Source organism: Crinia signifera, chromosome 6, assembly GCF_055691185.1.
Source record: "Crinia signifera chromosome 6, ASM5569118v1, whole genome shotgun sequence".
Lineage (NCBI taxonomy): Eukaryota > Metazoa > Chordata > Amphibia > Anura > Myobatrachidae > Crinia > Crinia signifera.
Genome location: NC_139222.1, coordinates 227,375,685 through 227,403,573, shown reverse-complemented (window position 1 = coordinate 227,403,573; position 27,889 = coordinate 227,375,685). Strand labels below are relative to the sequence as shown.

The following is a 27,889-nucleotide window of genomic DNA, read 5'->3' as shown; positions in this document are numbered from 1 at the left end:
GCTGTGCATCGGTATCGCATCGGGTGTACACAGCTTAATATATAAAATGTATTATTATTATTATTATTTAATAACAACAGAATTACAATTCTAATACTGCATTCTACACAAGTGAGACAAATCTGGCATAGAGTAGTTTCCCTTTCATTTCAAAGCTTTTTTTCAGCTTGCCAAGTTTCATTTCCCAATCTCTCCTCTGGCTTAGAACAACAATATCACAAGCTGAATGTAGTCACAGACAGAAGACTGTGGCAGGCTTTGTATTACAGAGAGGACGCAGCAATCAGAATGAGGTAATAAATGTGCCGTTCTCTCATTTCTAATGATTTGTCTTTGTTCTACAATCATTCTCATCCTTTACATACCTCTAGAATAATTTAACTTACATACCCCCCAACTGTCCCTATTACAGCAGGACAGTTCTGCTATTTGGAGACTACCCCGCTGTCACTCTGCTTTGGGGGGTGGGGGCAGTTGAGGGGAGCCATAGATCACCCCTGCTCTGGAGAGCACCCAGTGATCGATGAAGAGATGCCCCTCTCTCCTTAGTGTAGCCGGGAGCCGGGGGCTGCCCAGTCCCTAGGGAAGCACTGGGCATGCCCCTGAAAATGATAAAAACAGGGGTCGCAAACTCGCAATGCTATGCCATCGGGGCGGCATGTCCCAATTTAGAATTTACAAAAGTTGTGAGCTAGGCTTACTCAGACCTATAAACAAGGTGGTACAGTCATGAAATAACATGTAGATACAAATCTAGTAACTGTACAGTATTTACACTACACATTTACATCTGTATACACTCAGGGCCGGCGCTACCCACTCAGCAGCTCCTGCAAAGCAGGGAGGCGCCATGCTGAAAAGGTGCTGTCTCCCTCCTTGCTCTGCTAAAGCTGCCTCAGCCCTCACTGTCACTGCCTCCTACATGCCGCCTGCAGCGCCTGTCTGATAGCGGGGGCGGGCGGCAGTATAAAGAGCTGCTCCCTGCACCGTGAGTGCACACAGCCTGTATGCCACCCGCAGTGCCTGTCTGTCAGTGGGCAGCAGTATGGAGAGGCTGAGCAGCTCCCTGCACCGCACACACACTGTCCTCCTCCTGCAACCTGCCCCCTCTTCCTCACGGACACTTGCGCTGAGGCATGTAGCGCTGTCTGTGAATGCCTGGATGACATGTCATGTCCGGATCCGCCCCCATCGCACAGTACAAAAAGTATGCGCTGCACATACTTTTGTACTGCTTTCGGATTGCATGCATTCCGTGAGATGCGATCTATCCCTTTAGTGCCTGCAAAATTTTGCGGACACAGCACTGAGATGGTGTATGCATACATGTACATGCATCCGAGATCCTCCATAGGATCGCATGTTGCATACGCTCCCACAATCCGGCTGCAGCTTGTTGCAATGGCAATGTGAAAGGGCGCAAAATGTATGGTTTGCAGGAGGGCGCCGGACACCCTAGCACTGGCCCTGTATACACTAATACCCCTTTCACATCGCACCTTATTACTGAGTTCATGCCGGTTTCTTGCCGCGATATGAAAGGGGATACCTGTTACAGCTAACCGGTAGCAACACAGCAATACGAACCGGGTAAAAAGAAGGGTTCTTACCGGTTAGTTGCCGTGTTGCTGTTCAGTGTGAACGGGTTAATCGGGTCGAGCGACCCAGTTCACGTTCACACTATAGAGGAGGCAGCGCTTGGAGTAGCTCCAGTTCTAAGCGCTGCCTCCTCCCCTGCCCCCGATGATGCTCCTAGGCGCCCCCACATTTACTAATGCTAAATCAGTCCACAATGACAAATGTTACATCTGCCCCACCTGCAGTGCACATGGTTTTGCCCATTTTGAGAACAAATTTGTAGACACCCACCTCAATGCATCTCTGAAAGACTTAACATTTTTATACTGCAGATTAATGCCTCAAACAGCCCTAGGTAAGACACAGGACCGGGGGACCATCCTCTAATGCTGTGTACACACGGGTACAATCAGCATGAGATTTTGACTATATAGTCAAAATCGTATGCAGATCGCACAGGCTTTTTTTACCTTGCGATCCCGATGCGCACTCCCGTGACAGCACCAATCGAAACCCAGATAGACAGGGCTGCAATGACTATATAGTGCAAATCGAATGTAGATAGCATGAATTGTATGCAAATAGTACAGAGATAGCAAAGATTGTATAGCACTTGAATCAATAGCAAGGGGATCTCACCGTGTGTACACACCATAACTCTAATGGTGTGTACACACTTGTACAATTTAGACTATATTACAATTTAGACTATCTGCATACAATATATACAATTTAGACTATCTGCATACAATTTAGACTATATAGTGCAGATCTGCACTATGGGCCTTATTCTGGTTGGTGCGGTTCTGTCCGCGTGCGGTCGGACGGCCAATGTTTGGTGTTTGCGCATGTGCAGAGGCATATCTGCGCATGTGCGAACGCCACGCACGTCCAAATGCGGCGTGAATTTTGTACACTCCGAGCAGGGGGTGGAGAGGGGCGTGAAGGGCTGTTTGGGCTCATTACCATATGTGTACGCCCCGCGTTTCATGGGCGTTCCCATGAAAGCGCTGGGTGTACGTATGGTAATGCAGCAGTGACGCACGTGTGGGGGGCGGACATATGACATAGCCGGATGCCATCTGAGCGCCCATATCCCTGCTTTTACATGGAGAAATGCCCGACTGGCCTGGAGCACTCGGTGCTGCCTGACCACTCGGTCCTGGATAATGCGGCCGTGACGCACATGTGGGGGCAGACAGTTGACATAGCCGGATGTCAGCTGCCCTCCCATATCCCTGCTTTCACACGGAAAAATGTCCGAGTGGTCTGGAGCACTCGGTGCTGCCTGACCACTCGGTCCTGGATAATGCGGCCGTGACGCACGTGTCGGGGGCGGACAGCTGACATAGCCGGATGTCAGCTGCCCTCCCATATCCCTGCTTTCACACGGAAAAATGTCCGAGTGGTCTGGAGCTGTCTGACCGTTTGGTCCATCATTCAATGGTCTGCGACCATCGAATGATGGGGGAGGTTCCCAGAGATGGAGGAGGTGTTCACATGATAAATCCACTCGCGCTCCGTTCGGTCAGCGGCTTACCGCACTCGGACGGAGTGAGCGATCCGTACGGAAGGCGGGGCTAAGAACGCTCGGTTCCTGTCCGCAAATACGCATCCGACCGCACCAACCAGAATAAGGCCCTATATAGTCTATGCAGCCAAGACTTTCTGGCTGTGATACGGGAGCGCGCATCGGGATCGCAAGGGTTAAAACCTGTGCTGTCTGCATGCGATCCAGATGAGATTTTGACTATATAGTCAATATCTCATGCACATTGTACAAGTGTTTACACACTATCAGTTCCCCTTCCTTTATTGTAGCCTCTTCAGTGAAGAAACTGATGCTTATTGCCTCAAAACCATATTAGCACATTTGCATTTCTCTTTTTTTATTCTTTTTTTAGTGATTCATTAAGGAATTCTTTGAAAAACCGTTTGTTGAAAATACAGTGCCATTTTACATGGAATTTGCTTGAAGAAAAAGTGTACATTGACAAAGTAAAAAACAGGATTTATGAACAGATCCAATTTCTAACTCCTGAACATAAATACCGACTGTACAATCTCTTGGCCTATACAAATCACCTGAAAGATGACCACGAGGAAGCCATTGCCTATTTACAAAAAGCGGAGGAGCAAATTCAAGAGATTTCAGCAGATAACACCGACGCTAGAAGGGCCATAATATATGGTAATTATGCCTGGATATTCTACCACAGAAACCACATCATTAAATGTTACACTCATGTTAAAAAGGTCCAAGAAGCCTGTAAAAATCTTGACTCTGCTGCTGTTCTGCTGTTTGACGTATACAGTGAGCAGGGATTTTCTCTGCTAACATTCAATGGAAGACATAGTGAAAGAGCGAGGGCTTGTTTTGAAAAGGCTCTAGAACTGGATCCAGAAAACACAGAGCTGTGTTCAAGCTATGCCATTGCCGTGTTCCGACTAGAAGGCTACAACTGCCTAAATAAACCACTTGATGAATCCTTTCCGCTTTTGAAACGCGCAGAACAGTTAAACCCAAACGATACAATGATCAAGGTACTCCTAGGTTTGAAATATCAAGATTTAAATAATTCCAAGGAAGGGTTGTTACTAATAGAGGAAGCTCTACGAAGAACACCAGAATTTCCATATTTACTTTGTTATGTTGCAAAATTTTACAGGAGAGAAAAAATGATTGATGAAGCTATAATCGTCCTTAACCAAGCAGTACGTTTAAACCCTACATCTAGTCACCTCCATCACCAGCTCAGCATGTGTTACAAGCATAGGATTACGGCCCTAAAGGACAGCGCACGAAAAGCGAAGTTACATTTTCAGTCAACAAGGAACTATACGCAGGAAATTACTGAAGCGGTTTTGTGTGCCACGTATCATTTGGAGAAAGCGGTGGAGAATAAAGAAACATTTGTCATTGCATACATTGCGCTAGCCAGCATGTACGGGAGGGCAAAACAGTATGAAAAAGCAGAGGAAATATTTCACAAAGTTCTTAACATGGATAATGTCACACAGGAAGAGAAACAGGAGCTTCACTTGAGTTGGGCAAACCATGAACTAGATAGAAGAAAATGCCATGCTGAAGCAATTAAACATTACAGAACAGTCATCAACATAAAAAGTCCAACAATATTCAGAAGATATGCTATAAACCAGTGCAAGGCCCTCGCTAAACAAATCACCACCAGATATCCATCAGATAATACCGGGTATGATTTGCTGGACTTTGTCAATCAACAAGATGAAAAGGAGCTGGCAGAATCCGTTGAAGTCCTTCTAGGTGTGTTGGATACTGAGGAATATTGAATATATTCTCATGAGGCTATCAATTAAATTTTTTGTCCATCTGGATGAATAGAAAATGTTCATATCTATTGAACATTGATGTATTCATTACAAATTTGGACATACAGTGTGTATACTGTACACTTCTAATTTCAAACTCCTTTCAACCAGTCTTCTCTCATTTACATGCATCTCCCTCCATGCCTCCGCCTGCACTTCTCTCTCTGTGAATCACTGCCACCTTTCCTCCCAACCCAGATGCTTAACGCATCTCACTCTCTCCTCCAAGATGATCCATGCTGCTACCCACAACTGGAACTCTCTCCCTATCAGGCTATACTTCCCTAAAGATGTGTACACATGGTGCAATTTGGGCTATGGATTTCCTGTCAATGGGATCGAAAGTAGAAATAGACTGTGCAGCAGTAGTCTATTTCTACTATCTCGGAACGAGGGCCATGCTGCTCAATGCAGCACGGCACCGGCTACCCCCCACGCTTTCCCTTATTCCCTCCCTCCCTGCCGGTCGATGCTGGCACCCTGCCATGTCCCGGCAGTGTCTAATATTAAATCTACACCAAGGGGGGGATTTTAAAAAGGTGCGAGAAAGAGATTGTCTATAACGAATTCTTCAAGTCTGGAACAGAGGTCTGCCACACAATGTATTGTAATATGATGAGAGCTACTAATGTAACGCTTAGTTGATGTTCATTTGATGTTTGCTTGTTTTCCATTTTTCTTAATAAAAATTGATTGCAAAAAAAAAAGTGAGAGATTTGGTAAAAAAAAAATCTCCAGTTTTTTTAAAGCGGCAATCATTTACACTGCAAAATCAAAGTGGTTTTGCCGTATAAATGATTGCCGCTTTAAAAAAACCGGGAGAATTATTACCAAATTTCTTACTTTCTGATTCTCTCACCCTATTACATTCCCCCCATAAGTTTTAAACAGACACTTTGCTCCTCGCTGTGTCACTCATGTCTTTTCCGCTCTACCAGCAATGGGGAACCTTTGGCCCGCCTTCTGTTGTTGAACTACACATCCCAGCATGCCCTGCAACAGTTTTATTCTTTTAATAGCAAAACTGTAGCAGGGCATGCTGGGATGTTTTGTTCAAAAACATATGGATGGCCAAAGGTTCCCCATTCCTGCTCTATACAGTGTAATCTCTCACACACGGTTGGATTAGCCCACAGGGGCACAGGGGAACCCACCACCTCAGGGCCCAGAGAGCCAGGTATGGGAAGCCGGGCAGCGGGTGCACATAGTAAAGAAGACCCACACAAATGAATGGGCAGCCAGTGATTGGCTGACAGCTCTCTCTTTTTTCTATGTGTGTGCGCTTCCCGGCTTCCCTTACTCTACCCGGATCTCTGGTCCCCTCGCCGCATTCCCCACCCACTGCCTCTTTGCATCCCTTACCCTCTATGTGACTCTGTGCACATTTTTAGCGGATATTTTGTGCATTTCTAACAGATGTTGCCACTCAAAGGGTTAAAGAACAAACACCTTAAGATGGGAATATTATAAATGATGTGCCCGATTCTATATAATCGTAATTTTACAATCGTTTACATCATCCAGTGTGTACACACTATCGCGTGCTTCCGTGAGTCATTGATCAGGGCGTTAGGATGGTCGTGCATGCAGCTCAATCTGATATCACTAGCGGTGCCATGCGACCGAATGCGGTATAGCCATCTCAAGTTATGTTGAGTACTCATCGCCTAATGTATATCCAGCTTTACAGTATATAAACGTTCACATAGTTTGCATCCTCTTAGTACTCTATTGTTTGTTCCTATTTGCATCAATTTTCTGTCATAGTGATTGTACGCAGTTTCTATGTTTGTATTATGTATGTGGACACTAATTATTATATTAACCTAGTTCTAACACCTTGGTCTGCAGTTGGTTCTGTTTACAACATTAAAGTGGAATGCTCGAAGTACTTCTTTTTCCAGGATCTATTTGTACAGTAGCTTAAATGATGCATTTGGGAGATTATTTACCCAGGATCACTCAGACAAGATGTAATCAGGATTCCAATGGTTAGGATCCTTACAGTTACAATCCCAACAGTCATAATGTTAATAGCAGGGATGTGCAGTCAGGTGAGGCAGGAGAGGCAGTTCCTCACCTGTCATATCCCAAACCTGTGAGTATAATAATACTAATAAAATATTTGTAACAAAAAAAAATATAATAAAGGAGTTTTGGTGTGGCTATGCGTATAGAGGCACACTATAGAAAACAGTCCAAATTGACTCAGAATGTTCTAATTGAATATCTATTAATATAGGATCTCACGTTCGAGCTGCAGTATAAATGTGGGTACTTCACCACACAAAAAAGCTCAAAAAGACAAAAATACAAATACCACGCTGTGTAGAGATACCTCTATGTGACTCAAATATCAACTGGTATCAATATTATTTTACCACCAGTAGGGGTCACTATACTTTCATTAGTCAAATTATTAGCACAGACAATAGCAGTATACAGGATCAGATAAATTAATATTTTTAATTCTAACTCATAAATAGGAAAAGAATAGGTACTCTTTACCTAGCACGGCGCCCATCGCGGTCATCGTGGGCATTGAATGCACTAAAAAATCGGGTGCGACGCGACCGACGCGATGCCCGCGATTTCCCATAGGGACCAATGTTAAATTTCTCAATTGACCCGATTTTTCTGTTCAATGCCTCAATTGACACGATTTTTCAATAGGAATCAATGTTAAATGGCCCACAGAGGCCAAATAGCCACCCTGAAGTGTGAAATGGCCCCCACAATTGTTAACGCCACCCCACGATCAACGTGAACCCAAAGCGTGGCGAGCGCAGCGAGCCCGCGAGGGGCGGCGGTACGCGTCCTATGACCTTTTCATACCCCCACTATCCACGTCGACGTGGAGTTGAGAATAGAATAGTGTGGCGAGCGCAGCGAGCCACCGTGCCCGAAGCGTGGCGAGCGCAGCGAGCCCCGCGAGGGGACGAGGATACCTGTGAAGCCCGCAAAGGGACGCGTTTACCTGTGAAGGTATCCGCGTCCCCTCGCGGGGCTCGCTGCGCTCGCCACGCTTCGGGCTCGGTGACTCGCTGCGCTCGCCACACTATTCTATTCTCAACTCCACGCCGACGTGGATAGTGGGGGTATGAAAAGGTCGTAGGACGCGTACCGCCGCCCCTCGCGGGCTCGCTGTGCTCGCCACGCTTCGGGTTGACGTTGATCGTGGGGTGGCGTTAACAATTGTGGGGGCCATTTCACACTTCAGGGTGCCTATTTGGCCTCTGTGGGACATTTAACATTGTTTCCTATGGAAAAATCGTGTCAATTGAGGCATTGAACAGTAAAATCGGGTCAATTGAGAAATTTAACATTGTTCCCTATGGGAAATCGCGGGCATCGCGTCGGTCGCGTCGCACCCAATTTTTAGTGCATTCAATGGCCGCGATGCCCGCGATTTTTTTTACCTGCGATGCCCACGATCAAAATCGTGGGCGCCGTGCTAGGTAAAGAGTACCAAAAAATCAAACATACACAAAATCATAGAAAAATGCATAAATTAATTAAAAAGAAATGATATAAAATGACAGAGAAATAACTCTTGATCGAATTAGAGAAGCAGGTGTTTCACTTTTAGTTTTGTTAGTATAGTAACAGAAAAGTCTCTATGCAGTTTTTAGCACTTTAGTATGGCAGCAAAAATGTCTCTATATATTCCTTATAATACTCTGCTCAGTTCTGCAGTGAAATCCTAACCAAATGTTAGTTGGAGGCATCAAGAGCACCGCCTCCTGCCAACAGTTATAAACAGGCTAAGGGGTGGGGCGGGGCCAAGCCACAGGCAAGAAAAGCCCATTGATAAAAATGGAGAGAAGAGGCAGCTGTACATCTGCCTCATTGAATAGGCTGTGCTTTGAGCTCACATCAAGGCCAACCCTTTTTAGCGGTCGACCCTATTTAAGTCGACATGCATTGGGTCGACAGCTAAAGGGTGAATAAGATTGTGCTATTGTGTTGCATAATTTGAATTGGGTGTACTATGCATATGCCCCTTTTAAAACCCCTTCACTGTGTGCTGTCCCTTTATTATGTACAGGTGAAAGTTTATGCTTATGCAATTCTTGTTCCACCTACCCTTCCCAACGACAGCAGGGCAAAAGCTGCTGCAGCAGCCAGAACAGGTCTCCAACTATCCACCTTCCCTTCCTAACCACAGCAGAGCAGAAGCTGTTGCAGCAGGCACAGCAAGTCTCCAACTATTCACCTTCTCTTCCCAATCACAGTACGGAAGAAGCTGCTGCAGCAGCCAGAGCAAGTCTCCAACTTTTCAACTACCAGGGATGTGCAGTGAAGTAAATGTCTGAGAAGTCCCTGTCTAGTGCCGAAGCCAGTTTTATGCACAATATATGAGCCCAAGGTTTCATTTGGGCATTATACACAGGAGCAGCAGTATATACTGCTGGAAATTTGCTAGAAATTTGTGGAAAAGGTAGCCAGGTGAGGACTTGCCTCACCTGCCATAGACTATTTACTTCAGAATTTTGACTATAAAAATTATTAGAATTATGCAAATTAGACATTTTTAAGATATTCTTTGTATTTTCTATTTAAATTCCAGCATATAGGTGAGTATGCCAGGATAAGTTCTGCCTCACCTGCCTCACTACACCACACGCCACTGCCACCTACCCTTGCCAACCACAGAAGGACAGGAGCTGCTGCAGCAGGTACAGAAGATCCCAAAAACCCTCAATGAATAAGAAAACAATCAAAAAAATAACTGCCTGAAAAATCACCACGATATCTACAGTGTTCCATTCACAGACCACTCTGCTGATGAGTCGCTTATTAATATCAGTTTGTCCAAAGTTTTCTAAAGTGAAAATGTTTTTCATTTAATGGACCCTTATGCTGCTTTCAGACTGCATAACTGGCTTTGACCCTGTATTTGAAAACGTTTTCAAAAACGGGTCTGCCAGGTAAAACCCCTTTCACACCGCACCTCTTAAACGGTATATTACCGTTTAAGTGCCAATTTTTTGACACTGGCAGACCCGTTTTTGGAAACTTTCCAAATACAGGGTCAAAGCCAGTGCAGCCTTCAGCGCTGCCTCCCTCCCCCCTTCCCTCCGTGCAGCCCCCCCCCTCCCCCCCTCGTCCCCCCCTCCCCTCCGTGCAGCCAGTACCTGAGTTCGGTTGCAGATCCCGGCACTGCAGTATGGTCGGAAGCACTTATGAAAAAAAGTGTCTTTCAGAAAATGGCTGCCCCATAGGAAAACCTGTTTTAAAAAACTGTCTTTCGTAAGGGGGTAGCCATTTTCCGAAGTCATTCTTATAAGAAAAGTGACTTTTGGAAAATGGCTGCCCCCATACGAAAGACAGTTTTTTTAAACGGGTTTTCCTATGGGGCAGCCATTTTCTGAAAGACACTTTTTTTTACGAGTGCTTCCGACCATACTGCAGTGCCGGGATCCACAACGGAGGTACCGGCTGCACGGGGGGTGGGTCGACACGCGCTGGGGGTGGGTCGACACGCGCGCGGGGGGGTCGACGCGCGCGGGGGGGCGCGGGGCGGCTCCAGTGCTGTGAATATTTAATGAGCGCTCATTAAATATTCACTACGCTGAATTTAGGACCCATTTTGATCCCAAAATACCGGGTCTGAAACGGGTAGGACCCTGCATTTTAACCGGTTTGAAAAAACTGTATTTTCAAACTGGTTAATTCGATCTGCACCTTTCAGACCGCACAGATTACCGTTTTAAAACGGTAAAAAAACGTCAATATACCGTTTCCAAAGTGCGGTCTGAAAGGGGCATTATAGGCCTTTAAGAGTCCATTTAAGGGAGTCTGTTTATTGTTTTGCATTCAGAAAGTCATAAGCTTTCCAACGACATATCACAATGCATGAAAACAACAGAAATAACATGGACCTTTGTGACCTTAAGGGCTCATCTGATTCAAACCCATCTTTGAAATTAGATCATACTTGCCGACTTTTACATTTGCCTCTCCAGGGGCCTTATTCTGATCGGTACGGCCCGATCAGGAATATGCGGCCGCGACCGTGCAGGCGAATCCCCGCCTTCCATACGGATCGCCACCTCCGTCCGTACGCGGATATGTGGCGATCCGCATGAAATTGGACGGGGATACACCTCCTCCGTCTTGGGAGCAGCCCCTGCATTCGATGGTCGCCGAACATCGGATGCAGGGCCGCACGCTCCACCAGGTCCCGCCAAACAAGACCACACGGACACTTGTCCGTGTGAAATCATGTATGGGGGCGGGCAGCTGACATCCGGCGATGTCAGATGCCCGCCCCCTACACACGCGTCACGGCCTCATTACCATGCATACGCCCCGCGTTTGCATGGGAACGCCCATGAAACGCGGGGCGTATGCATAGGGTAATGAGGCTAAGTAGCCCCTCACGCCCCTCTACGCCCCCTGTGCGGCGTGTCAAGAATATGTGCGGCGAAATCGCCTGCACATGCGCAGAGTGACCTCTGCACATGCGCAGACGATCACCATCGGCGGGACGTACGCATGCGGAGAAATCCGCACCAATCGGAATAAGGGCCCAGGAGAAGCCCAGAGAGGCCAGCCGAATCTCCGGGTTGGGGGGGTGGGAACAAGGCGGCTGACTCAAAGCCCCGCCCCCAATCCGTTCAAACACCACTAGTCAGCAGGGCTCTGGCCGGCAAGCAGGAGACTTGCCCACCTTTCCAGGGGGACCGGAAGGCGGACCTGATTTTCGGGAGCCTCATGGCCATTCCAGGAGGGTAGGCAACCCTGAATTAGATTGTCCCTTAAGATGATAAAGTAGTGTGCAAAGTATGAAGATGATTAGTTAAAGCGTTCGGGACATATCGTGGAACATCCATACACAAACACACACAAACATTGTTTAATTATACTTATGTAGATTGGAGGGTGGTCGCAAATGTATAATTTACAGGGTGGCACCAAGTCCTCTAACACTGGGACTGTATATGATCATTTGAGATTGAGGGCTTTTTGGAAAAAATATTAGCCAGTATAATGGCTAAACAAGTTGGGTGTATAATTTAAAGTCTGTTTCAGTTTCATTTTTATAGAACTCTAGTACTGATTCTGTTTGCTTGGTAATGGGTCCTGAGTTTCCTTTCTCCTTTACTCCTCCCAACAAAATAATACATTACAAGACTTTAAAAGTCTAGCAGTGAAGACACAGCTCGTTATCACAGAACTGGGGATCTGCACATCTTCTGTCTACAGCGGGGACATTCAGCTGATGAGAAAGTAACAGAATGAGGTACAGTACAACACAACAAATGTCTTTCACAATTTCCCATACTCAAAGTAGTTATTTATGTACAAATACCTTCATTCCCTTATTTAATAATATTTTATACATGAATGTATCTACTTTTAATTGCACAGATGAGAGAGATCTTTTAAATTTTGTATTCATCCTGAAAACTTGTATTTGTTTATTGTTTTTAAAGCATTTAGGTTATTTACAATTAAAATATTAATTATAAAGTACTGGAGCAGTCAATCATCAGCTCCTAACATATTACAGCCTGTGTTTGAATAATGACAGGTGCTGGTTGGTTGGTAGTTTCTCTCTCCACTTTATCTCTCTCAAAGGGGCAAATTTACTAAGATGTGTATTCTACTTCACATGTGATATTTCTATGAGCAACCAATCAGAATCTACTTTTATTTAGCACCCTCTAGAATATAGTAGACAGGATCTGATTGGTTGCCTATAGCAACATCACATGTGAAGTAGAATACACATCTTAGTAAATATCCCCCACTGGCTTAGTAAGTACAACCCTTTTTTGTTGTGTGCTTTACATGTAAATTATGCAGTAAATGATTCTATTGTATGCAGCATGAGCTGAAAGAGTTGCTACATTCATAGCCTGTGCTAGCACTTGGGGTACGGTACAGTAGATGCTAAATTGTAGTGGGCTAAAGGACCTTCCACGCCCAGGGGGAGGAGCAGACAGGGGGGTTTGCTCCTTCACTATCCACGCCACCACTGGTTGCCTTTAGTAACCAGGTGGCAAGCAAAGTGTGGCGAGTGAAGCGAGGATGCGAGGGTCCGTTTGGGACCCTTCTTCCGACCTTGCTCCTCCTCTTTCCACCCCCTCTCCTCCCTGAGGTCCTTTAGCCCACTACAATTTAGACCTAACCCTTGGGGTACCCCTTCCCTTCAGAAGCTACAATATGTCACCTCAGGAAGAAGGCAATATACCAGGGTATGAATCAGGTGCTACCTGAGGTGTGTTGTAAAGCAGCCACTAGTATGGGATAGTCAAACCCAAAAGGACAGAAATAAAGTGGAAAAAATAGTGGGTCAACCAATATAAATTAATACCGATATATAATAATAAAATGGATAAATACACATATCAAGCCACTTTCATAATAAGTTGATATACATATGAGCTGATAATTAATCAGTTCCTATGTTTATCACCAGTTTTATGTTAAGTATACAATTAGGATTCCTGGAATAATGATATGATATGTCCCTTTGTGGGTATATTTACCACATGAGAACCGCTAGAGGCACATATCCAAATAGTAGGCAAAGCAGCCTGTAGTTCCTCAAATCATGGGCGAGATTTAATGGGATGTGAAAAAAATCGCACTTTCCGAAAACGCACCATATCGCACTTTATAAAATTGCATTTTTTGCCGCAAATTCGCATATTTAAGGAGATGCAAATTTGTGGCAAAAAAGGGCGATATGATGCGATAATGTGCGATTTTTAGTCATGAAAATGTGCAAGTTTGAGAAAAAATGTTGTGAGGTCTCCCCTCCTGAGCATAACCAGCCCCCTGCTCATTAACCCCTTCCTGACAGAGCCAGTTTTTGCGTTCCTGACAGAGCCCTTTTTTTCAAATCTGACATGTCTCACTTAAGTGGGGATAACTTTTTTTTGCTTTTACTTATCCCAGTGATTTTGAGATTGTTTTTTCGTGACACATTGTACTTCAAATTAGTGGTAAATTTGGGTCGATACAGTCTGTGTTTTTTTGTGAAAAATACCAAAATGTCGTAAAAAAATGGAAAATTTAGCAATTTGCAAAATGTTAAATTTTCTGCTTGTGAGACAAATAATCATACCACTCAAAATAGTTAATAACTAACATAGACCATATGTCTACTTTATGTTGACATCATTATTTCAACTTCCTTTTAATTTTTTTGGACACTAGGAGGCTTACAATATGAATAGCAAATTCTCAAATTTTCAAGAAAATTTCAAACACTGATTTTTTTAGGGACCAGTTCAGTTCTGATGTGACTTTGAGGGACTTGTATGTGAGACACCCCCATAAATGATACCATTTCAAAAACTGCACCCCTCACAGTATTCAAAACAGCATTTTGGAAGTTTGTTAACCCTTTAGGTGTTTCACAGGAATTAAAACAAAGTGTAGGTGAAATTTCAAAATTTCATTTTTTTTGCAGATTTGCAATTTTAATACATTTTTCTAAGGAACACAGTACATTTTACTAGAGAAATGTGACTAAAAATTGATTTCCCCAATTCTTTTGTTTTCACAAATATCCTATATGTGGCCCTAGTGTGCACGTTGACCAAACCACAGGCTTCATAATAGAAGGAGCACCTACTTGATTTTGGAGCCTCCTTTTTATGAGATTATTTTTTAGGCACCATGTAGGTTTCTAGGCACCATAAGATGCTAAAAGTTAGGAACCCCCCCACAAGTGACCCCATTTTGCAAACTACACCCCTCAGGGAATTCATCTAGGGGTATAGTGTACATTTCAAACCCCCAGGGGTTTCACCAATTTTGATACAAGTGGGCAGTGAAAATGAAAAATTACATTTTTTTACACAAAAATGCAGTTCTGGCTCAAAGTTTTTAATTTTCAGAAGGTATGAAGGAGAAAAAGCACCCCAAAATCGGTGCCCCAATTTCTCCCGAGTACGGCAATGCCTCACATGTGACCAAAAAATACCAGTTGGGTGCATGGCAGGACTCAGAAGGGAAGGAGTGATTTTTGGATTTTGCAGCACAGATTTTGGTGGAATGAATGGTGGGTGCTATGTTGCACCAATACAGTGGAACCCCCCCACAAGTCACCCCATTTTGCAAAGTACACCCCTCAGGGAATTCATCTAGGGGTATAGTGTACATTTCAAACCCCCAGGGGTTTCACCAATTTTGATACAAGTGGGCAGTGAAAATGAAAAATTACATTTTTTTACACAAAAATGCAGTTCTGGCTCAAAATTTTTCATTTTCAGAAGGTATGAAGGAGAAAAAGCACCCCAAAATATGTGCCCCAATTTCTCCCGAGTACGGCAATGCCTCACATGTGACCAAAAAATACCAGTTGGGTGCATGGCAGGACTCAGAAGGGAAGGAGTGATTTTTGGATTTTGCAGCTCAGATTCTGGTGGAATTTTGGTGGGTGCTATGTCGCATTAGCAAGACCCCCCAAGCACCAATACAGTGGAACCCCCCCACAAGTGACCCCATTTTGCAAACTACACCCCTCAGGGAATTCATCTAGGGGTATAGTGTACATTTCAAACCCCCAGGGGTTTCACCAATTGTGGTACAACTGGGCTGTGCAAATGAAAAATTACATTTTTTTACACAAAAATGCAGTTCTGGCTCAAAATTTTTCATTTTCAGAAGGTATGAAGGAGAAAAAGCACCCCAAAATCTGTGCCCCAATTTCTCCCGAGTACGGCAATGCCTCACATGTGACCAAAAAATACCAGTTGGGTGCATGGCAGGACTCAGAAGGGAAGGAGTGATTTTTGGATTTTGCAGCACAGATTTTGGTGGAATGAATGGTGGGTGCTATGTTGCACCAATACAGTGGAACCCCCCCACAAGTCACCCCATTTTGCAAAGTACACCCCTCAGGGAATTCATCTAGGGGTATAGTGTACATTTCAAACCCCCAGGGGTTTCACCAATTTTGATACAAGTGGGCAGTGAAAATGAAAAATTACATTTTTTTACACAAAAATGCAGTTCTGGCTCAAAATTTTTCATTTTCAGAAGGTATGAAGGAGAAAAAGCACCCCAAAATATGTGCCCCAATTTCTCCCGAGTACGGCAATGCCTCACATGTGACCAAAAAATACCAGTTGGGTGCATGGCAGGACTCAGAAGGGAAGGAGTGATTTTTGGATTTTGCAGCTCAGATTCTGGTGGAATTTTGGTGGGTGCTATGTCGCATTAGCAAGACCCCCCAAGCACCAATACAGTGGAACCCCCCCACAAGTGACCCCATTTTGCAAACTACACCCCTCAGGGAATTCATCTAGGGGTATAGTGTACATTTCAAACCCCCAGGGGTTTCACCAATTGTGGTACAACTGGGCTGTGCAAATGAAAAATTACATTTTTTTACACAAAAATGCAGTTCTGGCTCAAAATTTTTCATTTTCAGAAGGTATGAAGGAGAAAAAGCACCCCAAAATCTGTGCCCCAATTTCTCCCGAGTACGGCAATGCCTCACATGTGACCAAAAAATACCAGTTGGGTGCATGGCAGGACTCAGAAGGGAAGGAGTGATTTTTGGATTTTGCAGCACAGATTTTGGTGGAATGAATGGTGGGTGCTATGTTGCACCAATACAGTGGAACCCCCCCACAAGTCACCCCATTTTGCAAAGTACACCCCTCAGGGAATTCATCTAGGGGTATAGTGTACATTTCAAACCCCCAGGGGTTTCACCAATTTTGATACAAGTGGGCAGTGAAAATGAAAAATTACATTTTTTTACACAAAAATGCAGTTCTGGCTCAAAATTTTTCATTTTCAGAAGGTATGAAGGAGAAAAAGCACCCCAAAATATGTGCCCCAATTTCTCCCGAGTACGGCAATGCCTCACATGTGACCAAAAAATACCAGTTGGGTGCATGGCAGGAATCAGAAGGGAAGGAGTGATTTTTGGATTTTGCAGCTCAGATTCTGGTGGAATTTTGGTGGGTGCTATGTCGCATTAGCAAGACCCCCCAAGCACCAATACAGTGGAACCCCCCCACAAGTGACCCCATTTTGCAAACTACACCCCTCAGGGAATTCATCTAGGGGTATAGTGTACATTTCAAACCCCCAGGGGTTTCACCAATTTTGATACAACTGGGCAGTGAAAATGAAAAATTACATTTTTTTACACAAAAATGCAGTTCTGGCTCAAAATTTTTCATTTTCAGAAGGTATGAAGGAGAAAAAGCACCCCAAAATCTGTGCCCCAATTTCTCCCGAGTACGGCAATGCCTCACATGTGACCAAAAAATACCAGTTGGGTGCATGGCAGGACTCAGAAGGGAAGGAGTGATTTTTGGATTTTGCAGCTCAGATTCTGGTGGAATTTTGGTGGGTGCTATGTCGCATTAGCAAGACCCCCCAAGCACCAATACAGTGGAACCCCCCCACAAGTGACCCCATTTTGCAAACTACACCCCTCAGGGAATTCAACTAGGGGTATAGTGTACATTTCAAACCCCCAGGGGTTTCACCAATTTTGATACAACTGGGCAGTGAAAATGAAAAATTACATTTTTTTACACAAAAATGCAGTTCTGGCTCAAAATTTTTCATTTTCAGAAGGTATGAAGGAGAAAAAGCACCCCAAAATCTGTGCCCCAATTTCTCCCGAGTACGGCAATGCCTCACATGTGACCAAAAAATACCAGTTGGGTGCATGGCAGGACTCAGAAGGGAAGGAGTGATTTTTGGATTTTGCAGCTCAGATTCTGGTGGAATTTTGGTGGGTGCTATGTCGCATTAGCAAGACCCCCCAAGCACCAATACAGTGGAACCCCCCCACAAGTGACCCCATTTTGCAAACTACACCCCTCAGGGAATTCATCTAGGGGTATAGTGTACATTTCAAACCCCCAGGGGTTTCACCAATTTTGATACAAGTAGGCAGTGAAAATGAAAAATTACATTTTTTTACACAAAAATGCAGTTCTGGCTCAAAATTTTTCATTTTCAGAAGGTATGAAGGAGAAAAAGCACCCCAAAATATGTGCCCCAATTTCTCCCGAGTACGGCAATGCCTCACATGTGACCAAAAAATACCAGTTGGGTGCATGGCAGGACTCAGAAGGGAAGGAGTGATTTTTGGATTTTGCAGCACAGATTTTGGTGGAATGAATGGTGGGTGCTATGTTGCACCAATACAGTGGAACCCCCCCACAAGTCACCCCATTTTGCAAACTACACCCCTCAGGGAATTGATCTAGGGGTATAGTGTACATTTCAAACCCCCAGGGGTTTCATCAATTTTGATACAAGTGGGCAGTGAAAATGAAAAATTACATTTTTTTACACAAAAATGCAGTTCTGGCTCAAAATTTTTCATTTTCAGAAGGAATGAAGGAGACAAAGCACCCCAAAATGTGCCCCAATTTCTCCCGAGTACGGCAATGCCTCATGTGTGACCAAAAAGTGGCAGGACTCAGAAGGGAAGGAGTGATATTTGGATTTTGCAGCACAAATTCTGGTGGAATGATGGTGGGTGCTATGTCGCATTAGCAAGACCCCCAAAGCACCAATACAGTGGAACCCCCCCACAAGTGACCCCATTTTGCAAACTACACCCCTCAGGGAATTCATCTAGGGGTATAGTGTACATTTCAAACCCCCAGGGGTTTCACCAATTTTGATACAACTGGGCAGTGAAAATGAAAAATTACATTTTTTTACACAAAAATGCAGTTCTGGCTCAAAATTTTTCATTTTCATAAGGTATGAAGGAGAAAAAGCACCCCAAAATATGTGCCCCAATTTCTCCCGAGTATGGCAATGCCTCATATGTGACCAAAAAATACCAGTTGGGTGCATGGCAGGACTCAGAAGGGAAGGAGTGATTTTTGGATTTTGCAGCTCAGATTCTGGTGGAATGTTGGTGGGTGCTATGTGGCATTAGCAAGACCCCCGAAGCACGGTGAAATGATGAACCTAATAATCCATAGATGTGTGGTATATTTTAAAACACTCCTTTATACATAGGCCGGGTTTGTCGGGGCAAGTTTCACAGTGGAAAATAGTTTCCTTTCTTATTCCCTTTTTATAGCAAACTTTGCACCTTTTTTGTGTCCTGCCCTTTCTTGCAGTGGAGGGGATTTCGTTCGGAAAATGCTGCCCTGGTACAATACGGGGGCCAGTACTAGAAGTACTGGGGCCCTCTGCCTGCTGGTTCCCAAATACTAGGCCCTTTATGACTTCCTCTTGAAAGTGCATAAATGTCCCCCTCTGGCCGGTAGAACGGAATAGCACGTAAGCGTTATACAGTGCCATCTGGATGATATACACGGCCAGCTTCTTGTACCAGATTTTTGTTTTCCGCAGGGCACTGTACGGCTTCAGTACCTGATCTGAAAGATCCACTCCGCCCATGTACCTATTGTAATCCAGGATACAATTAGGTTTTGAGGTGTGGGTACTGGTACCTCGTACAGGGACGGAGGTGGTACTGTCTCCGTGAATTGTTGTCAGTATAAGGACATCCCTCTTGTCCTTATATTTGACCAACAACATATTTTCGGTGCATATTCCCCTGCTTTCACCCCTTCTCATTACTTGGGCAATGTGCGTTTTTGGGAGGCCTCTTTGGTTCTTGCGCACAGTACCGCAAGCTGCTGTACCTCTTGAACCAAGGGCCTTAAACAGGGGGATGCTAGTGTAAAAGTTATCCACATAGAGGTAATAACCTTTATCCAGGAAGGGGTGCACTAAATCCCAGACAATTTTTCCACTAACACCTACGAGGGAGGGGGGGCATTCTGGCGGTTCAATTCTTGAATCCTTCCCTTCATATACCCTAAACCTGTGAGTGTACCCTGAGGTGCTTTCACACAGCTTATACATTTTTATGCCATACCTTGCCCTCTTACTGGGAAGGTACTGGCGGAATTTAACCCTTCCTTTAAAATGTATAAGGGACTCGTCTATGCAAATGAATTTATCTGGGATGTACATGTCTTCAAATTTGGCACTGAAATGATCAATGACCGGCCTGACTTTGAATAGCCGGTCAAAGGTGGGATCATCTCTGGGTGGGCACTGTGCATTATCGTTGTAATGCAAAAATTTAAGGATCGTCTCAAATCGAGCCCGGGGCATGGCCATACGGTAAAATGGGGTGCTGTACAGAACATCTGTACTCCAATATTGCCTAATTTCTGGCTTTTTTACTATGCCCATATGAAACACCAGACCCCAAAACGTCATCATCTCTACTGCATCTACAGGGGTCCACCTAGCAAATGATGACGTGGGGTTTTGGGCAATAAACTGCTGGGCATATAAATTAGTTTGGTCCACCATTAAATTTATAAAATCATCAGAGAAAAAGACTTTGAAAAAGTCAATTTCTCTGAGACCTGTGGAATCAAATTGGATTCCTGGCATGGCCAAAAACTCAGGAACCTGGGGCTCAAAATTGTCTGGTGGTGGGGTCCATACGAGATCAATTATTGGGGGGGGGGTCTCAGCTGCTCTACGGGGGCGTCTTTGAGGGGGTCCCTCATCACCAGAGGAGGAAGAGGAGCTTAAGGCGAATCCTTCAAATTCCCCGCTTGCATCACTGGCTGTGTCAGAGTCAGAAGCAAGCATGGCATATGCCTCCTCCACTGAATACATTCTTCTGGATGACTGGGATGACATTTGTGATGACATTTGGGATGACATTTGGGATGACATTTTTATTTTTGTGTTACTGGTAGTGAAATGTTTCAACACGTGTATAGTGTAGGGGGGGGTACAAACTTTATTTCAACCAGGGGGGTATGTAGTGTGTAGTGTGTATGTAGTGCAGAAAAAAAAAAATACTTTATACAAAAAAAAAAAATGAAGGGGTTAAAAAAAAAAAAAAATTGAAGGGGTTAAAAAAAAAAAATTGAAGGGGTTAAAAAAAAAAAAAAAAAGGTCCTGCGCCAAAAATTGAGCACAGATGTTGGTCAGTAACGTCCGTCACTGAACAGCGCTCAAAGGCAACAGGAATTTGATCAAAAAAAAAAAAAAATAGATCAACCCTGTGCCGAAAAAGATGATCAGTGATGTACGTCACTGATCAGCGCACAGCGGCCACAGGACACCCCCAAAATCACAGTGTGTGTAAAAAAAAAATTAAAAAAAGACCCCACAGCACACACAAAAAAAAAAAAGGTGATCAGTGATGCAACACTGATTACCAGTGAGGGGCAGCAGGTGCACAACCTTTGGTGCAACTGACAGTGCAACTGGCAGGTATATATAAAAAAAAAAACCTCTGCACCCCTAAAAAGTTGCTGATCACCTCAGATATAGTGATCAGCACAAAAGGCGGGGGCAGCAGACACAAAATTTAGCACTCTCTATCACTCTCTGTCACTATCTCTCTCTATCTCTCTATCTCTCACTATCTATCACTCTATGACACTGCAGCAGCAGCACTGACAGTTATATATATGAAAAATAACCCCTGCTCCCCCAAAAAGTTGCTGGGGGTGCACAAAAGGGGGGCAGCAGACACACAATATAGCAGTCTCTATCACTCTCTGTCACTATCTCTCTCTATCTCTCTATCTCTCTATCTCTCACTATCTATCACTCTATGACACTGCAGCAGCAGCACTGACAGGTATATATATATATATATAAAAAATACCCTGCGCCCCCAAAAAGTTGCTGATCAGTTAATTTATACTGATCAGCACAAAAGGGGGGGCAGCAGTCAGTTATATAAAAAATATATAGCACGATCTGTCACTATCTCTCTATCTCTCTCTAGCTCTCTCTCTCTATCTCTCTATCTATAACTCTATTACACTGCAGCAGCACAAAATATAGCACTCTCTGTCACTAGGCCTCTCTATCTCTCTCTCTCTATCTCTCTCTCTCTAACTCGATGACACTGCAGCAGCACAACACAGCACAACACAGCACAGGATGTCACAAGATGAAGCAAGATCCCAAGCAGTGATCAGGTAAGTATTGAGCAAGGTTCTGGTCAGTAAATGGCGACAGCTGGGCACGGTGACCGCACTGCACGCTATTCCAGACCGGAATGGCGTCTGCAGTGTAGTCCCCGTTAGTTTAAACCCCCCTCCATGGCTGTGATTGGTCCGTCGGTCCGACGGACCAATCACGGCCTTTGGGGGCGGGCGGGGTGAGGTGGGGTGACACCAGTGTCACCCTTACACCCCGCGGTGATTGGTGCTGTACTTTACAGCACCAATCACCTCCGATCCCGTGTCACCGGCGAACGTTATTCGCCGGTGACACAGAAAACGCTGTAATTGGCTGTTCACACTGAACAGCCAATCACAGCGATCGCCGACGGGGGGGCTGCATCGCAGCCCCCCCTGGGCATGCAGGGACATGTCTGCTGTCAGGGACAGCAGACATCGTCCCTCTGTCACTGCGTCTCTAGACGCAGTGACAGTTAGAAGTCATGACGTATATATACGTCATGTGTCGGGAAGTACTTCCCGGCCATGACGTATATATACGTCAAATGTCGGGAAGGGGTTAAGCCGGACCTGGTTCCAAAAATATGGGGGACAAAAAGCATAGGGGTCCCCCGTATTTCTGAAATCACCCCCGGACACTTGGACCGGTCCTGGTTCCAAAAATATGGGGGACAAAAAATATGGGGGTCCACCATATTTTGAAACCAGCACAGGGCTCCAACAGCCCGCGGTGTCATTCCACAGCCGGGGGACACTTTTTACATAAGGTCCCCTAGCTATACCATGAGCACCGTGGCTGGTCAGCCTTGGACGGGGTACCTGGGGTAGTGGGGACCACTTTATGGGTGAGTTATTATGTTTCTGTGCAGAGTAAATACTGGTTGCTTTATTCTTACACTGCAATTTAGATTTCAGTTTGAACATCAGCCCCACCTTCTTTAATGGTTTTGTCCATTAAAGAAGGAATTTGCTTTGCAAACCAACCAGAATAACCTCCTTAGTGTTTCCATATCTGATTGGAATGTATTTGCTTTTATTCCTATGCAAATTTTATTATGAGCTGAAAAGTTAAAGAATTTTATTGATAAAGACATCTAAGCTCTTACTACACTACTGCATGAGTGATATACTGCATGAGTGATATACTGTAAAAGGAATACAGAGCCAACAGAAAAGTAATTCTCCTGAAATATTGTATAACAATACCTAGTTAAACAGGTTTGTTCTAGATTCATTTTGTAAACCTAATTTACACAGGCTGCCATTGGCGTGTTTAAAAATTGCTAATACTAACTACATCTCTTGTTTTCGTACTGTAGTGAGCCTCCAGAGTTTGCCCTAAAATCACGCCTGCTACAGCTAAAATGCCATTTCACTTGGAGGCTTCAGAAAAAGGACACTGACATTGATGATTTGGAAAACAGAGTGCAGAGCCAGCTGACATATCTAGTCACTAAGAGCAAACACATGGTATACAATCTACTGGCCTACATAATGTACGTTAGAGGTGACTATACAAAAACCATTGTCAATCTAGTGGAAGCAGAAGAAACGATTAAAGAGACCTATCCAGATGGACCAGACAGGAAGTATCTGGTGACATTTGGGGACTACGCCTGGGTGTATTACTACTTGAATCAATATGAAACTTCTCAAAACTACATAGACAAGATAGATGGAATTAATAAAGAATTGCAACTTTCCCCAGATGACCGTAAAGAATTATCTGAGATTTATGGGGAACAAGGTTGGTCATTGTTAACATTTTGTGGGCAATATTATGAAAGAGCTAAAGAATGTTTTGAGAAGGCTCTTGAGCTTGACCCAGACGATCCTGAGTGGAACTCTGGCTACGCCACAGTGGTTTATCGATTGGAAAGATTCAATGGCGCAGCTACTGAATGCAAATCATTACAGCTGTTGGAACGTGCTGTAGCACTAAATCCAGAGGATGCTGTGGTGAAGGCACTTCTTGCATTGACGTTGCAAGACCTGGACAGAGCTGGTGAGGGACGACAATATGTTGAAGAAGCTCTAGAACAAGCTCCAAGGCTTCCATATCTACTGCGCTATGTGGCAAAGTTTTACAGAAGAGCTGGATTGGTGGATGAAGCTCTGCATGTCCTAAATGATGCAGTAGAACTTACACCTTCCTCTGGATTTCTATATCACCAAATGGGACTGTGTTACAAACGAAAAATATATAATAAAAAAGATACATTTGGAAAGATCCAAAAATCCAGACATAGACAAATGCACATAGAAATTGATGAACTCATTCAAAAAGCCATATTTCACTTTATAAAAGCTCTGGAATACAAGAAAATATTTGTCTGTGCATACATAGAGCTAGCTAATATGTACATTCAAATAATGGAATATAGAAAAGCAGAAGATACTTTTGAAATGGCTTTGTCTATCCCCAATGTGAGTGATGAAGAGAAACAGCAGATCCACTTTTCATATGGATATTTTCAAGAAAATAGTAAGAAATGTGAAAGAGAAGCTATAAAATATTATAAAAAAGGCTTCCAGATAACCTATCCAAGCCGATCCAGAGAAGCTTGTGGGAGAGCTCTAAAAAGACTAGCGGAAAGGAAGATTCAGAGTGACCACAGAGATGCTCTGGGGTTCGGTTTGCTCGGATTTGTCCATAAGAATAATGGGAATATCTTAGAGGCAATTGAGTGTTATGAAAAAGCCTTAAAATATGATCCCAACAATGAAGAATATCTGAGCGATCTCTGTGGTCTGGTTGATGAAGTACAAGACTAAAGTGGCCAATCCCGGGATCGGGTCCGGTGGGATCCCGGGTTTAAGTCTTAAAATTGCCAGGATTTGAATCCAAGAATTGCAGTTTGCAATCTCGGGATTTTAGGATCAGACTGTGCATGCGCAGCCTAATGCCAGACAAAATCTGAGCAACCGCTTAGACACTGCCCAGCTGCCCACGTCCCTGGCTGTACAACTCTGTGCAGCGTGATGTGGTCAGCAATCTTGCTACGCAGCCTGCCAGCCACACTGCCGTTCCCAACCGCACCGCCTGCCCATGTGAATAAATGTGCAGGGCGGCCATTTTGGGGGGGAGGGTGTTATTAAGTAGGCCAATTCTAGCATTGAAAAAATGCCCTGGGATTGGCATCCCTTTACAAGACTAATGCATAATAAGAAAGGTATTGTTTATGGAATTGATATTTTGGGCTTGATCTAGCTAACCCAAGCTGCCGCCGATCACGAATTGGCGTTTATACCTATGAAATTGGAGGTATTATAACAGCTATATTTTATATATAACAGAGATAGTATTATCCTCACCCGTTTGGCACATATTAATACTGGACGGTTTCAAGTTATTTGCAAGTTACATGCCAATTAGCGCAGCTGAGGCTGTGCTGGATAAATATTTCAATATATAAGTTCCCAGTTGGTGGCATATCATTCAGCATAGCATTACTTGGTATATGTACAAATTGTTTCTATATTTTTTATTTCTGTATCTATGTATTGTTTTATGTGTGTATGTTTTTAATAAAATTATTCATTTATTGTGTACAGTACCTTTGAACGGGGATGCAGTTAAAATCCCGGCGGTCGGGATCCCGACGTTCAGAATCCCGACGCCGGAATCCCGACCGCTGAAATCCCGACACTTTCTCCCTCCGTGGGTGTCCACGACACCCCTGGAGGGAGAATAAATTAGCGCGCCGAGCGTAGCGAGGCACTGGGCCCGCTGCGTGGCGAGCGCCGCGAGCCCGCAAGGGGGGGGGGGCGATCCACGTCCCCCCTTGTCGGGATTTCGGTGGTCGGGATTCCGGCGTCGGGATTTTGAACGCCGGGATCCCGACCGCCGGGATTTCATACTGAATCCTCTTGATTTAGAGTTCATTATAAATCTATATATGCCACACAAAAATGTGACTGTACAGAACATACTGTATATGCAATTTAATAGTATATTTAGGGGTACATTTACAGCTTCTAAAAAAATTAACATTATTATTATATTATTATTATTATTACTATCAGTTTCTTATATAGCTCACATATATACCACAGCACTTTACAGAGAATATTTGAACACTCACATCGGTCCTTTTCCCAGTGGAGCTTACAATCTATATTCCCTACCACATGTACATGCACACACACATTCTAGGGTTAATTTTTATTGGGAGCCAATTCACCTACCAGGTAGAGCATGGCCCTTATTCAGATCTGATCGCAGTACAAATTTGTTCTCAAAATGGGCAAAACCATGTGCACTGCAGGTGGGGCAGATGTAACATTTGCAGAGAGAGGTAAATTTGGGTGGGGTGTGTTGAAACTGAAATCTAAATTGCAATGTAAAAATAATGCAGCCAGTATTAACCCTGCACATAAAAAAATAACTCACACAAATCTAACTGTGTGAGATTTGTGTGAGTTATTTTTTTCTGTGCAGGGTAAATACTGGCTGCATTATTTTCACATGTTACATCTGCCCCACATGGTTTTGCCCATTTTGAGAACAAATTTGTACTGCGATCAGATCTGAATAAGGGCCCATATGTAGCTTGTGCAGAGAGATTTAGATTTGGGTGGGATGTGTTCAAATTGAATTCTATATTATAAAAATAAAGCAGCCAATATTTACCCTGCACAATAAAAATATAACCCACCCACATTGAAATATCTCTGCACATGTTACATCTGCCCCTATTACAGTATAACCTGGCTTTGTCTAGTTGTGCGCATTTTTCCTTTGATAACAGCTGAAACAGGCCCTTGGTGCAAGTTTCCAAGTTGATGAAAATAGCTGCATCTTTGCACAGGACATATTAGTTATACACTACTTTACTTTTAAAATTGCAAATATAGTAAACTACAGGTAACATAAAATATACCTAGAAGAGTAACACATATTTGTGTGTACACAAAATATACAATTTACACTTAAATATAATGAGACTTCACAACGTCAAACCCCCTACCGGCCGCTCACTGTATTCAATGTTCAGGGGACAGTGAGGATTCCCTTAAATGCAAATGCAGTGAGCCCGCTGCATTTTGTGGCGAGCCCCGCCATTTTGATGACCACACTCGCCCTTTTTGTTGAAAAGAACCAGCGAGGTGGAAACGGCTAGCTATCAGCACTGCTCACCATCATAGCTCGCCTTAAGGGCATTGAATATCCCCCTTTAGTCACAGTGTGTTTCTTAATTTTGAATACATAAATTGACTATGTTTTCATAATTACAGTACTCTGGTATTATTATTTGAAGATTTTGTGATAATTATCAATTCAAATGTGTGTCTAACCTGATAAATAATAATTATACCACATAATGTATTCTTTAAAACCTCTATTAATAAAGTTTTCAACATATAAGGATTTTTATTTTTCTATGTAAAACAAATCTAAGCCAACAAACTGGAGTGCAGACAGCCCTCTGGACCCATCTGCTATGTTATAGATACTGTATCTGGTTTATGTACAAATCCAATAGTGTAGCGCATGCACATTAATCATGCCTGTCCTGTGCATGTGTAGAACAAGTCTTGCAATATGGCTTCCAGCCTCCTGTGCAATTGAATTACGTGCTGCGGTGTTTGGGAGTGGTGGGTGAATGGAGCTGGTGCAACCTGCACCTCCTTCAAAACAGGCACATGTCTACTTACTAGCCCCAGATGCCCAGATCTGATGACCAGCCACAGCAGGCTGACTGGTGCCTAAAATGTCATGAAACGCCACTGAGTTGGTAAAATGGGGATTTAAGGCTGCGTCCACAAACCCTTTGAAAAAAGGAATTAACTAGTAGCCTGGTGGCCTGTAGGTATCGGGCGCCTTCTGGGGTGGTTTGTCAAGCTGCTCCTACTTGGGGGTGTCAATCCCCTGGTAACAATTACAATGGAAAAAGAAGGGGGTGGGTTGAGCGCTATGAACAATAATTGGTTTACAGTCAATTTATATATACATGAAAAATGTATTTCTATGATAAAATGATCAATTGTTGTGCATTTGCACAAGGTTGGTATACGATCATTACATTTATAGCACAATATAT

General features: G+C 43.9%; 1 protein-coding gene across 2 annotated transcripts; it reads left to right on the top strand.

Moving 5' to 3' along the window:
* The first annotated feature begins 209 nt into the window (after positions 1 to 209).
* LOC146009045 (interferon-induced protein with tetratricopeptide repeats 5-like) lies at positions 210 to 27,889 on the top strand. Of its 2 annotated transcripts, XM_083149040.1 has the most exons (3): positions 254 to 293; positions 12,069 to 12,178; positions 23,165 to 27,889. In XM_083149040.1, exons 2-3 carry the CDS (start codon positions 12,174 to 12,176, stop codon positions 24,618 to 24,620), a joined length of 1,461 nt encoding a protein of 486 aa, XP_083005166.1. In that variant the 5' UTR covers positions 254 to 293; positions 12,069 to 12,173; the 3' UTR covers positions 24,621 to 27,889. The 2 variants fall into 2 exon arrangements, with proteins under 2 accessions (XP_083005167.1, XP_083005166.1); XM_083149041.1 differs by lacking the exons at positions 12,069 to 12,178; positions 23,165 to 27,889 and adding an exon at positions 3,483 to 7,032 and having other exon boundaries at positions 210 to 293.